Below are 12,354 nucleotides of genomic sequence, written 5' to 3' on the forward strand. Positions count from 1 at the left end.
GTAGTAACTCTTCACCAAGTGACTTTGAGTTACTACATCGATGTAGTAACTTCGTCATAAAAGAGCGTTTATACGGCATCTAACATCAGTAGTTATAACATCGATGTTATAACTCCGACTTAAATCGGGACGTGTAAACGTAGTCATAGAAGATGACTTTGGTCCGTTATGCGCATGCGTTAAATCGTTGCGCATGCGTTATTGTAATCTCGTTTTGGCCGCGCATGCGTTATTGTAATCTCGTTTTGGCCGCGCATGCGTATTTCGAGGAAAAGTCATAGAACGAGACAGAATTCTAGTTTCTTCTGTCTCACTTCTTGGCTTCACTTGTGCCGATCCGTTTCCCCTTCCATGTCTATAAGTTCTATGGCTGGAAAGCACGGCTTATTTCATGCGGCCTCGGCGTGTTTCGAGGGAGAGACTCTCGACTCCGATACCTCACGATATCTCGCCTCGCGCGGTACAGACATGGCGCGGCCAATCGGCGCGCGCTACGTGCCCGCCGCCGAGTTCGACTGATTTCTCTCTTCGTTTCTCATCACGCGTTGCGCGGGTTGCGCCGCCGGTCGCACGAGTCTCTCGCCTGTTTCTCTCCGTATGCCGATCGCGCGCGACCTGGTGATTTGGAGATTAGATTTTGTCGCCGTTTTCGAAAGCTCGCCGGGGTCTCCAGGGGTCTCCGAGGAAACCACGGTGGCTGACGCGATCGCGGAAGCGCGAATCGAGGTGCGGACGAAGTCGGGACGCGTTCGGAGGTACGTTCTTTTAAGTTAGAGACTCTGCTTTACCTACCGAGCCCAAACGGCGGCGGTACGAATTGCCACGTAATTGTTTTTCATTTAATTGGTGATTTATGAGCAAATTTATTCGGAAGCTCGTCAAAATGATATTGGTTGCGAGGCCACGGACGTGCGAATTGTCTTGCGTTCCGCTGAAGCGGAATAAATTATCCAGACTCTTCGCGTATCTCTCCTATTTTGTACAATTTTGGTAAAATTTCAGATCGCTCGAGACCAGATTCAACATAAGATCAAACTTAGAGTGCGAATACCACTTGTGTGTGAATTTCTTTTAAATAAAACTTGCTCCTAATCTCATTATTCTTTTTACAGCATTAAACGGCTGCTCGGAATCTCGTTTGCTTGCGTACGCAACAAGAAACGACAAGGTGCATCTTCAGCGAAACCTGAAAAGTGGCCTTACTTTACATATTAGTAGGAAAAAACAATGGATACCTGAGATTCACTCGCGAAGGACTCGCATAGGGATGTGACACTTTGGTCTGTCAGCATTTTAGAACTGATTGTCCCATCAAACGGTGCGATTGCATCATATTTTACATCATGATTCGCAGCCAAAGACGGCAGCAGGGCCTGCAGAGCGGGATTTTCTTGCTGTGCATGCAGGTCCTGAACTTTGGACTCGACAGGATACCACCTGCCACTCTAATTGGAGTCATTGCGCAGGTAACTTTCGCCGTGAAAATTTCATACAATTTTATCTCAACAATCCACCTGCGTTATTCTATATTTTGTAATCCAGTTTGCTCAGTTTTCGTCACAAAAATTCCCTCTTCTACAATCTCTCTTTGGAGCGCAAAGTGATGCATATTCGTTCTCTTTCTAGGCTCTACTGTACGTTGGACTGATACAGGTGCCGTGGAACGCAGAGGACGTGTGCATCTCGGCCGTGAAAGTAATCAAGTACAAGAACTGGCGGTCGTTCTTCCTCTCGAACTTCGAGCATGGATCCGACATGCACCTGTACTACAACATGATCTCCTTTATTCTAAAGGGCGCATACTTGGAGCCTCTTTACGGCACGACGAACTTCGTACTCTTGCTCGTTACATTGTCTATCGGGTGTAGCGCCATGTATGTGTCCCTAGGATACGTATTGATGCAGTTAACGGGGGACTACGGATACTTCACCGCGTGCGCTATCGGCTTTTCCGCCACGTTGTTCGCGCTGAAGGTGATCGCGCTGTGCGAAGAGCGCGACAAGCTGCAGAATATCAGCGGGTTTATAGTGCCGAGTAAATTAGCCGTGTGGCTCGAGCTGTTGCTGATACACCTGTTGGTCCCAAATTCTTCCTTCATTGGTCATCTGGGTGGTATTTTGGTTGGATGCTTATATTCTTACACATTCGTTGGGGAAACAATCGACAATTTGATACACGCGGTAACTGGCACACCTATCATACACGAAGAACAATTCTATAGAAGACGAAACCGGCGGTTTACTTGACATTCTGTAATTCTCATCGATCCAACATATTTGCGGCCCTGTTCTAGTTTAATAAGTGTATATATCGAGAATCGAATCGTTTTATATGAAAAGTAATTCAATGAAGCACAACTTGACCACTAATTCGTAAGATTGTGATCCCAAATAATAATTTATAAGTAAATATATTAATATATAATGAATGCGAGTGTTTTATACAGACAAATTATGATTACTTCTAATTTATTACAATTTATTTAAAATAAATCCTACGCGTACGTTCTTTGGCCAGTAAATCCCATCCCTGAGATATTGACACGTCATCTTATACGACATGCATATCACGGCAAATCATTTCTCAATAATTTGTCCGTTTTTAGTAAATTTATTCGTAAAATTTTTACTCTATCATACAAATTTTATCAAACATTTTATACAACGATATTTTTAATTTGCAAATACAAAGATCACTTTGATGAAAAGAAGAGATAACAAGATCTTCAACCATTTTTTAACGTTTTATTACACACGCATGTATCTCTTTAAGAACTTTACCTTTTAAACTGTCTGTAAAATCTTGCGCAATTTATACAGTGTAACATTCGGCATGTTAGAAGAACACTGTGCTGTCGTGAATGAACTCGCTGAAAAGAAACATGGAGAATAAGAAATATTCTTATCGGCGCGAGTAAAAAACCATATGCCCGTAGAAACTTACAAATTGATTTATCGTCGACTGGATATGGTATGCCATAGAATATAAAATATGCGCACATTTTGGTCAGAGTTGTGGTGTCAGCCTGTACTATTCCGTCTGTAAGATATTCTTTAAATACAGATTTCAAATCTGGAAAATAAGAAGAAAGTCAAATATAAAATTTACAACGAGCCATTGCAACGCGATGCGTTATACATAAATAAATACCGTGCTCCCATTTATCGAGAATGATCGCCGTTTTCTGTTTAATTGCGAGCATACTTTCTACGCTGAACAACGGATTTTCATCGTTGGTAAAGTTGCTTCGTCTCATTTGTGACGAGAGGAGCTTTATTTGCCATATCGCACAGCTGTTCGGTTGCTCCTCAATAATTTTTACACTTTTAATTATATGCAACCACAACGGTATAAGATTTACTTTATCCTTTGTAATACATTCGTACACAATTATTGCGAATATATGAAGGAGGTACTGTTCAAATTCTGGCACTTTGCATTGCACATCTGTAAATTTACGATTATTCGATACAAATGTTGTTAAAATACACAATCGTACATACAATTTTCTTGTGAAACAAATAGTTATACAATTCCACTCTTTTTCGTGCCGAAAATATTGTATAAAAAGATTATAAATATGTTAGTTATTAATTTTTTGAATGAAGGTTTCTACTAAAAAAATCAAATCGTACCGTTTTGCGATGAATACTTGATACTTTCGGAACAGACCATTCCTTTTTTAGACCACTGCAAAAAGTACGTCACCACGTTCAACACAGTCTTATCGTTTGTAAACGATGTGACATATTCCGGCCGTGCAGCCCATGCGATTGCATTTCCCGTTGTTAGAGTTTGAGCCACTAGGCTTCTAAAACCCTACAAAATACAATGAAATACTCATTAGTAATATTTGCGAAGGCATCTAATGAAATAGATATCACTTTAAGACATCTCTTTAAGTAATAATGTGTTACATGAGGATCTTCCAGATACGATAGACAACCAGCTCTCTGCTTGATGCTTAAGAAATCATGCCTTTCCAGCATGTTTTCTAGCTGCTGCCAATTGTGATATTTTAAAAACGTAATTTTCCAGTATCTTGAATCTCTCAATTCAATCTTCTTCAAACTACATAACTGTGGCAGTAAACATGGCGCCTGTAGACAGATCTCTTGGCCCTCGGCTTCCTTGTCAGTCTCGAATGTTAAATGTATTGTCGCGTAACAATACTGGCCAGTATCGATGTCTCTCGGCAAGATGATACGCGGTTCAGCTGCTAATACGTACAAGTGGCGCAACGCTTGCAAATGATACCTGAAGTAACAACATCGCTCAGTTAAAACAGTTCGTCGACTACGAGATTGAAGGGAAAATTTAAAGAGACCGGTAATAAGAGTATACGTTTGCAGACCTGTTGTCATTGCTGTGGGTTGGAAACTTTGGGAAAAGTGAAATTATAAGAGCCGCCACTGCATTCGGGCTGTTGGAAAGTGTGTACCTTCCGCCGCCCAGAAAAAGGAGACCAAGAGCCATGTGGGTTGCCAGATGAGAACCGTACGTGACTACGCCGCTCGTGGGTCCTACGCGAGTGCGTATGTGTCTGCATATCCTCATAATCTGCACGTTTAGATATAGCGTTAACAAGTGACCTGTGATTAGTCGCTAAACATCGTAACTTACGTCCAAATTGCCGGTGCCCGCCATCACCACGGCGGTTGAAAGTAGAACGACGTTCAGGCACGTTTCAACGGTCGACTTGCCAGCCAATTCGGCTATAGTTTTGTGCGACAGCGCCGTGAACATCTGAGCATAATTATACAAAGTCTTGAAGGCATTCTTATTAGCAGTGCCCGCGTATCTTAGTCCCAGCGCCATACAAGCGCCCGCTATAATGTTGCAGTAAGCCTGGCTACAAGTCGGATTAAAACAGTCGCGTAAGTTTGCACGTCGGATGAGGATGGAGGACACGCGGATGCATTTTCGAGAGGACAATCGCTTACTTGATAGTCTCCAAATCCACGTTCTGCGTGACTTCTGGCGTAGGCTTTTGCAGCCTGTACTTGTAAACAATATTCGGCACGTGACTAGAGACCCACGACTTGGTCGGCTCGATCTCGTCCCACAAAATCAGCGACTTGGTGAGCACTCTTAGCAGCAAGAAGTCTGGCCTCACAAACTCCAATAGATACTGCGTATCGGGTGGTTGCATCCATTCGGCCACTGCATGATTCCCGGTGTTAAAGTACATTAGTCCTAGGGCTATCGTTGCGCCTGGACTCGTTACATCAATGTTTATCGAGTCTCCTTCGCGTATCTGATAACTGCAAGCAAAGAGACCAATTATAAATTGTTCGCGAGGAAAATTTTTCTACTTTATGGATTCCATTTCATCGATATGCAAGGAAGACTCTAATTCGCTTCGATTTTAGATCCTCCGAAAGAATTTCTGTTAATTCAGAATGTTTCGAATCGCTTGGATCTTTCAACCATTACATATAAATTGATCGTACCTTGGAGACTTGTATTTATCTTTCTGTGCGCCAGAAAAAGGTCTTATGTGCCCACCGACCATGTAATAGTGCAAAGTATCGGGTATGCTCGCAGGTACATCCGTTCCGCCACCAGAGCCAAGTACGACCAGACCTAATGCTAGTCCCGCTGCCAGAGAATATGACTCGCGGTCCACGCAGTTCTTCATTTCAGGTCCTGGCGGCCTACCTGTAAACAAATTTACATGTCAGCATACGCGTTAATGAGACGCATCTTGCGTGTTGACGGATCATTACCGATTTCAGACAACAAGGCATGCGAGATATGTCTGTGCGCAGTTCCCTGATACACGAGGCCAACTCCCATTAGTGCCGCCACTTGTACATTCTGCTGTACGTTTAATTCGATACTCGTCGGCGGCAGAAGTGTTTCCACGTGTAACGATAATAATTTAGTCATAGACACGTTCATCGTGCCACGATGCGTCGCCGACAGGCCCAGCAAAAGTCCAACGCTAGTGGCTTCGTGACAGTCGGCCAGGTATTCGTATGTACTTAAGGGAGCCAAGTTTTTCAGATGCCCGTTCAAACCGAGAGCCATCAGAAATCCCGAATGTTCCACCCCGTATTCACCCTGCTGTTGTTTATTGTACACTATCCACGTCGAGTCGATGTTCGCAGCGTCCGGATGAATACACAGGCCCGCAGCTACGCCGTTATGAAACAGCGGCCACAGATTCATGTTTGGCGGAACGTCTATGTGAGTCAACTCGACGGTAGTCCCACGGGGCGGTGCTTTGCCTAACGAAAGCGCACGAAAACGATTAATTAGCTAGTTAACAAAATTAATTCAGGCTGCGATACGCGCAATCATTACCGGTTAGACACAATCGCGGGATGGGCAACTGCTCCGTTATCATCGGCGTCGAAGTTCTCAGTGTAAACATGCCTCTAGCTACAGGCAATGCCATTGTTCTCGTACACAACGTGAGCAGGTGTCTTTCCTGCTCCTCTATAAACTCGTGGTCGCTCACGTTTGATCTTTGAACTATCGCTATCCTCATTGGTTTCGAGGAATTGAGCAACCTTCGCACCTCCGCGACTCTGTGATCCTTACTGAATCGTAACTTTAATATCTGTCGAATAAAACGGAGCGCAAGTTGTACATTGTAAAGATCTATCTCCAACGTAGACACCAATAATTTCGGAAAGCATTTTATATGTACATAGGAGAACAAGTACCATATCATCGAATTCCATGCCGTCGTCCTGCTCATCCTTTATTCCATAATCCCTGGTGTCACCGTCAATAGACTGTAATCTCGATAATGGCTTTAAGTGCTTATCCAACACGGCTAGATCTTGGCGATCTATGAGCTCGTACGCGTGCATAGGCCAATTCGAGGGTGGACTTTCTCTACATCTGTGCATTACGTCTTTTATCATCAAGGATACCGCAGGTGGCAATGTCTCGAGGTGTTCTTTTCTCATGCCTGAAATTGAAAAAAAATCACTTTACATCTTTAGGAAAGAGATAATTTTCATCATACTCGACTGCTCGTTGCCGCGCGATCATACCCATCTCGTGATATAACAATATTATCCTATCCGTTGTGGGTTTCTCCAGTTTCTTCAGTATCTCCTTGTCAATCTTGCTCCTGCTCTCTTGAATATCAACGCGATTTCCAGCAGGTACAATTAACTTGATATACTTCTCCATTTCAATTATATCAACGCGATTTTCATTTGCTGTAAGCGCAGTCAGATACACTATATTTCTCGTTCTTGGATTAACGTGGCTTAAATACGGAAATGCAGTTACATCCGTTCCGTCCAACATGCTGTTTAACGTTTCAAATATGCCTGGTGGTTTTCGCGGCATGTAACTCGGAATTGCTATTTTCTGCAGGTCCGAGTCGCCGAGTTGGGATCTCGTGGTTTTCAGGTACGACAACGTGGGTGAATCAAGAAAGTAATGATGAGCGTACATCTCGAACTTCAGATCTATGCTCAATTGATACAACAGCTGCCCGAGCAACGGCAGACTCTCCGATATAACGCTGTTTAGCTTCAGTTCTTCGTACAACAGATGAAGAGAAAATAAAATGAGCGGAAAATGTGGAAACAGGATGGCTTGTACGTTGATTTTGCCAACGTTACTCGATTCCGCGACGCTTTGAGACGTCGCGCAAAGAAAGCTGGATATTTTGTGACTCTTCAGAACATTCGAGGCAAAAGTTTGAGAATTTTTATACTCGTTTGAATTTAACAAGTACAGCCAATCATCCGTAGATCCACAATTGCTGGTCTTCTGCTTTTTGGGTACCACCATCGGGCTGTTGCGCTCTGTAAACTGATCCTTCTCGTTGTTTCGTATCAGACGTAGTTTTTCTACATCGTATCCCAATAATGTGACTAGAACTGTAAGAAATAGTTCCCACTCTTGCGCCGGTGAAAAGTCTTGTGGGCCCGGAGCGTTTCTAGCGCCGTACCACTTAATCAACAATTGCATCGCCAGGTCTCTTTGAAGAACGCTCCGTAACGTATGTAGACATTTTGTGACTGTGAAAAGTACATGTAACCTGAACTAATTATAATACGATGTTTATATACATAACTAACTTCAATCATTTGCAATCGTGTACTTGCAATTGTAATAAGCTTACTTATATGCCAATAATATTTCTCAGGTTTCATGTACTCACCTAAAGGAGATGTACTGGAAACAGGCAACGTTATACGGAAATATTGCTTATTTCCGCACTCCATGGTTACCTCATTGCCCACAGTTTCTTTCAAAGCGAGAAAGTTCGTGTCCAGCAATGAATGTTCCAAAAGTATCGGCGGACGAGCGCAATTACCGCCTACAGGACTCAGTAAATGTAAAGCTTCTTCGAATTTAACTTCGTGCGAGGTAGCACAGCTCTGAGAGATCAAGGAGCTTCGTCTCGGAAACGGAGATCCGAGCTTGGGATTGCTGTTTGACAGAAAGTAATTGCTGCCCGTGAAATTGGAGAGCATGCCGGTTATATGCAATTTACCCACGCACGTAACTCCTGTGTACAACGATATACCGTTTGACAAATCCACAATTGCTATCATGTGCAGATTCTGAAAAATGTCAATTCTTTATGTATTATTCAATCAATCATCGTTCATATATTATGTTTCAAATAATTGCATGTCTTCCTGCGTATTTTACGTAAAGTTAAAAATACATTAAACGATGTAACGTTCTTTTATAATGTATATGCATCAATATATGCTAACCGACAAAGTGACAGCATCCTTAGCCACAATGCTCGTTACCATCCCGAAAATGATCTGTTGCTGCTTGTTAGTCTTTTCCAATCTGACCAAAGACAACTGCGAACGATTCGGAATCAAATAGCCCAAGTAATTGTGCCCGACAAGGTCCGATGTTAGGAAAACTTTAGATGCACGACCGTAAGTATCTCTAAAAAAATACAGAAAAAAGAAACAAGTAATCGAATTATCAAATTTTCCGAATATTCAACAACCATTTACGAATTTCTTCATAAAGCTTCCTGAAAGCTGCATACTTACTTCAGCATACCGACGTTTTCTGTCCACACGTGTTCAAGACAGATCTCGGGATACAATGGTTTGCTTGCAGTTGCAACATCCTTCAATCGGATGCTGTTGTAACTGGGACTGTGCGTTTGATTCAAGCCAGTTACCATAATGGTCTGATGTAATCTGTTGTGGTAGATATTCGAGTTTGTAGGTGCACCAAGCAGAGGGGACATGACCACCGAATGCGTAGGTGATTGGCAGCGAGAAAGGGTGGCCATCGAGTTTTGTGAACGTGAATGCTGTTGCTGCTGAGACGGTGATGGCCCGCCTGAATTGGTACTGTAGGAGGTCGTACGCGATCCAAACGGAGTGTTCGACAATCCTAAACTGATACCAGTGTTATTTATCTGTACGTTTGGAATTCCTGCAACGGATAACATTTTATTTATCCACATCAGTTGTTTTCTGTCCATTTTAATTAAATTGTACAATTATCATCTTCAGCGATTCAACATTTTCTACGTTACGGTATCTAAAGATTAACTGAACCCTAGTTTTTTCATTTGCATGCATACACTTTTACAAAAATATGTGGACATTTCTTTACCAAAAAGAAAGGGACTTAGAGGACCCTTGTTGATGTAGCTTTTGTTGGCGGATAAATTGCTGCCAACATTTAATGACGACATATTTGTCGAATGATTGAATAAACTTATGTTACTTCCACATACTATTTGGCATTCGTCAGCTGATGCCTTGCGAATTTTGTATACCGAATGCAAGCCCGTTTTCGTATCGTATACTACCGCAAAGGATGGTTCCGAGCTAGTGAATATAATCTGCTGGCTCGACTCGTTCATATACGACACAGTTCCTAAAACATTTAATAGTTCAATTGTACACGCAATAAAAAGTAATCGGAGCATGTAATTTTCATGCAAGTCAAACGAGTGCATGCGATACTTTGTACAGCACATGTTATGTGCATTTCTACCAATGTAGATTAACTTCAATCTCAGTTCAACTTGATTTTATCTCCTTTTAATTTTTTGTTTTGGAACGACGCGAGCTCTGTGCTAACCGAGATTAAAATTTAATTGAAGTTTAATCCACATTGATAGAAATAGACGTTAGTCTTCATGCTTAATTCCACAAAAAACTTTTTACCATGCTTAATAAGTAACGGGCAAATTTCATCTAATGGATGCATCAGCGAAAAGGCCACTGGTAAATTATTTTCGTGTTGCGGTGGCAATCTGCTGTTTTCAAACGACACATATCTGAAAATAAAATAAACTTGAGTACATTGTGATTAAAAGTTTGCCTGTGTTACATTCAACTGTAAAATATTTCAAGAACGTAGGGATATACAAATTATTACACACAATTAAAATTTTATCTTGCATTTGATTAAAACAATCATACATACCTGGAATCTGTAATCGGCACTTGAGCTTTTTCGAGTATAATTCCATATTTTGTCGGCCACACAGCAGAGACCTGTTGTCAATCAATTTAAAAATTATTATGACATTTTAATAAAAAATCTCTAAATTTTATTCTGTGATTGTAATAATCTTCGATTATCTTCGTTTCATTTTATAATTTGCTCGCAACTTATACAATGTAAAGAAACGCAATGTCATCAAATACGCCTTCACTTTGACCGCGTATTTTAGTCTATACAAAAAAAAAGAAACCTCACAGGTGTAAAATTAAGTGTGGAAACGACCTTACTGGCACTTCTTTATTCAATTATAAAGTTTAGAACGTTCCAGCCAATAATACTGGTCTTCTTCAGGTAACGAACTTACACAAGTACCCGCACATGTAAGGTTTGTCGCAATTTAAAATGTGCAATTATGCCAAGCGTTAAAGACAACGCAGTACATTGTGCTTATATAGTCACAGAGCGCATTCCGTCTTAATTTTACTTCCCAATTCTCGACTGGCGTTAATATACCTGCGGCTGGATTGCTCAACAGGTGTTTTACCTGAAACTGCAAAGCAGAAACGTAGTCTTTGCCACTTTCTGTAAAGACCTTGAGAGTATAGGAGTCCAGCAGGCAAATGCACTCTATAGATCTGTCGACGGAGCTGTCGGTCTCAGATTCTTTACTCCTGGCCAAGTGATCCGGGATACTGGTGTGAAAAGTACACCAAAGTGCATGCTTAATATCCGTCTCACAAGTGTAAGTTGCTTTGAGCACGCGAGTGGTCTGGCTGCCCTTGCAGTGGACCGCCACTTTCCCCGAGTAATACAACTCTTCCTCCCCACAAATTTCATTACTGCGTACCAGCCATGTCTCTTTCTAGAAGTCATAAGTTTCTCATTAGGCAACGCTTCAAAGACGGCACGGAGAAAAGTGAATTGTGAGAGAACACATGGGGGGAACGTAAGCCTCTGCCAAACTCAATCTCGTTCTCTGTTGCATCAGCAAAATGATATCCACGCTCGAATCGATACGCGTATAATTGTGCTTCAAAGTAGACGCCAGTGCCAACTAGAGGCGTTAACTTCCTCGCAAGTCCGTTCTCTCACCTTCGCCACAGGTTGTTTATTTCGAAATCTTACAGGAGACTTATCCGATATATTTACTTCGCTAAATCTTTTTAATAGAACATTTTCTCCACCAACCGTTCGATTATTAGACAACTGCTGACTGATCAGGGATCCAGGATGTTTTAGGATTATCTCTCGGCCACCTGGCTTGTACTCCTTGAAAAGAAAGAAAGACATCAAGCATATTACAATCAATAACTGTACCTCCCTGAGCATCCCAGCCGTGCGCAGGACAAGTAAACAACAATAAACCAGCCCTTTCTTTTAGGTGAAAGAAAAAGGATTGGCATATAGTTCGAACTTGCAACGACTCATGGTAGACCGGGCTTAAGTCAGAGACATAATTTAGGGACGTTTTTAGGCTTCAGAGCTGAAACGTGGAGGCAGTGATCAGTCTTGCCGCACCACGACTCACCCTTGGAACAAAACGTTCTCGCTCATGCCTGCTGACAGCTGCACCTCAGTGAGCGTCCTGACCGCGCGTAGGACAAGTAAACAAAACAAGTAACAAGCCATCCTTACCACCGGTTCTGAGGCGGCGATCATCCTCTCCCTGATCTCATCCAGATTTGCTGGCTGTGTTTACAAGTATCGCGAGGGAACAACACCCACACTTGACTTTTTTGGGGTCTCCTCCTATGCGGCGTCGCGCGCGAACGGTACGGGGCGGCGCGACGGAGATACTTGGGAAATACCGAAAAAATCGTGCGCGACCGCGGGGCGAACCATCTTCGAACGATACCGCTTCGGGTATGCGTATCACGCATAAGTCATGGTGGAAGGATTACATGGGATGTGTTCGAAAATGGATTTAGTTACTG

At 42.4% G+C, this 12,354-nt stretch overlaps 2 protein-coding genes across 5 annotated transcripts in view; one reads left to right on the forward strand and one right to left on the reverse strand.

Moving 5' to 3' along the window:
• LOC105558297 (rhomboid-related protein 4-like) overlaps window positions 1–2,493 on the forward strand; it is a 6,907-nt gene extending 4,414 nt beyond the window's left edge. Inside the window, exons 1-3 of one of the 3 annotated variants that reach the window (XM_012005889.1) lie at window positions 7–755; window positions 1,113–1,466; window positions 1,627–2,493. In XM_012005889.1, coding sequence (XP_011861279.1) covers window positions 1,344–1,466; window positions 1,627–2,247 — 744 coding nt within the window. In that variant the 5' untranslated portion in view covers window positions 7–755; window positions 1,113–1,343 and the 3' untranslated portion in view covers window positions 2,248–2,493. Of the gene's footprint in view, window positions 1–6; window positions 756–792; window positions 1,042–1,112; window positions 1,467–1,626 lie in introns of those variants that run through there. The other 2 variants (XM_012005890.1, XM_012005891.1) reach the window with 2 other exon arrangements.
• Window positions 2,494–2,595: 102 nt separating this feature from the next.
• LOC105558298 (anaphase-promoting complex subunit 1) lies at window positions 2,596–12,323 on the reverse strand. 2 transcript variants are annotated; one of them, XM_012005893.1, is made up of 22 exons: window positions 12,056–12,323; window positions 11,609–11,689; window positions 10,965–11,282; window positions 10,400–10,470; window positions 10,138–10,250; window positions 9,578–9,844; window positions 9,001–9,394; window positions 8,704–8,890; window positions 8,139–8,544; window positions 7,012–7,995; window positions 6,676–6,926; window positions 6,311–6,569; window positions 5,731–6,234; window positions 5,455–5,662; window positions 4,945–5,265; window positions 4,625–4,853; window positions 4,356–4,561; window positions 3,919–4,258; window positions 3,637–3,820; window positions 3,152–3,448; window positions 2,945–3,073; window positions 2,596–2,870 (listed from the first exon to the last, which is right to left on the reverse strand). In XM_012005893.1, the coding sequence occupies exons 1-22, from the start codon at window positions 12,077–12,079 to the stop codon at window positions 2,785–2,787; spliced, it is 5,859 nt and encodes a 1,952-aa protein (XP_011861283.1). In that variant the 5' UTR covers window positions 12,080–12,323; the 3' UTR covers window positions 2,596–2,784. The 2 variants fall into 2 exon arrangements, with proteins under 2 accessions (XP_011861283.1, XP_011861282.1); XM_012005892.1 differs by having other exon boundaries at window positions 11,546–11,689.
• Window positions 12,324–12,354: the final 31 nt, after the last annotated feature.

Source organism: Vollenhovia emeryi, unplaced genomic scaffold, assembly GCF_000949405.1.
Source record: "Vollenhovia emeryi isolate VEMERY1.0 unplaced genomic scaffold, V.emery_V1.0 DF939357.1, whole genome shotgun sequence".
In the NCBI taxonomy this organism is placed as follows: Eukaryota; Metazoa; Arthropoda; class Insecta; order Hymenoptera; family Formicidae; genus Vollenhovia; species Vollenhovia emeryi.

What these genes read in the sequence shown, in the direction of transcription:
- LOC105558298 (XM_012005892.1), bottom strand. Translation starts at nt 12,079, where the DNA reads ATGATCGCCGCCTCAGAACCGGTG. An exon ending in TTTCTGCTTTGCAGTTTCAG is followed by an intron (nt 10,471 to 10,964) that starts GTAAAACACCTG and finishes GATTGACAACAG; the next exon opens with GTCTCTGCTGTGTGGCCGAC. An exon ending in GCATGGAATTCGATGATATG is followed by an intron (nt 6,570 to 6,675) that starts GTACTTGTTCTC and finishes TTTATTCGACAG; the next exon opens with ATATTAAAGTTACGATTCAG.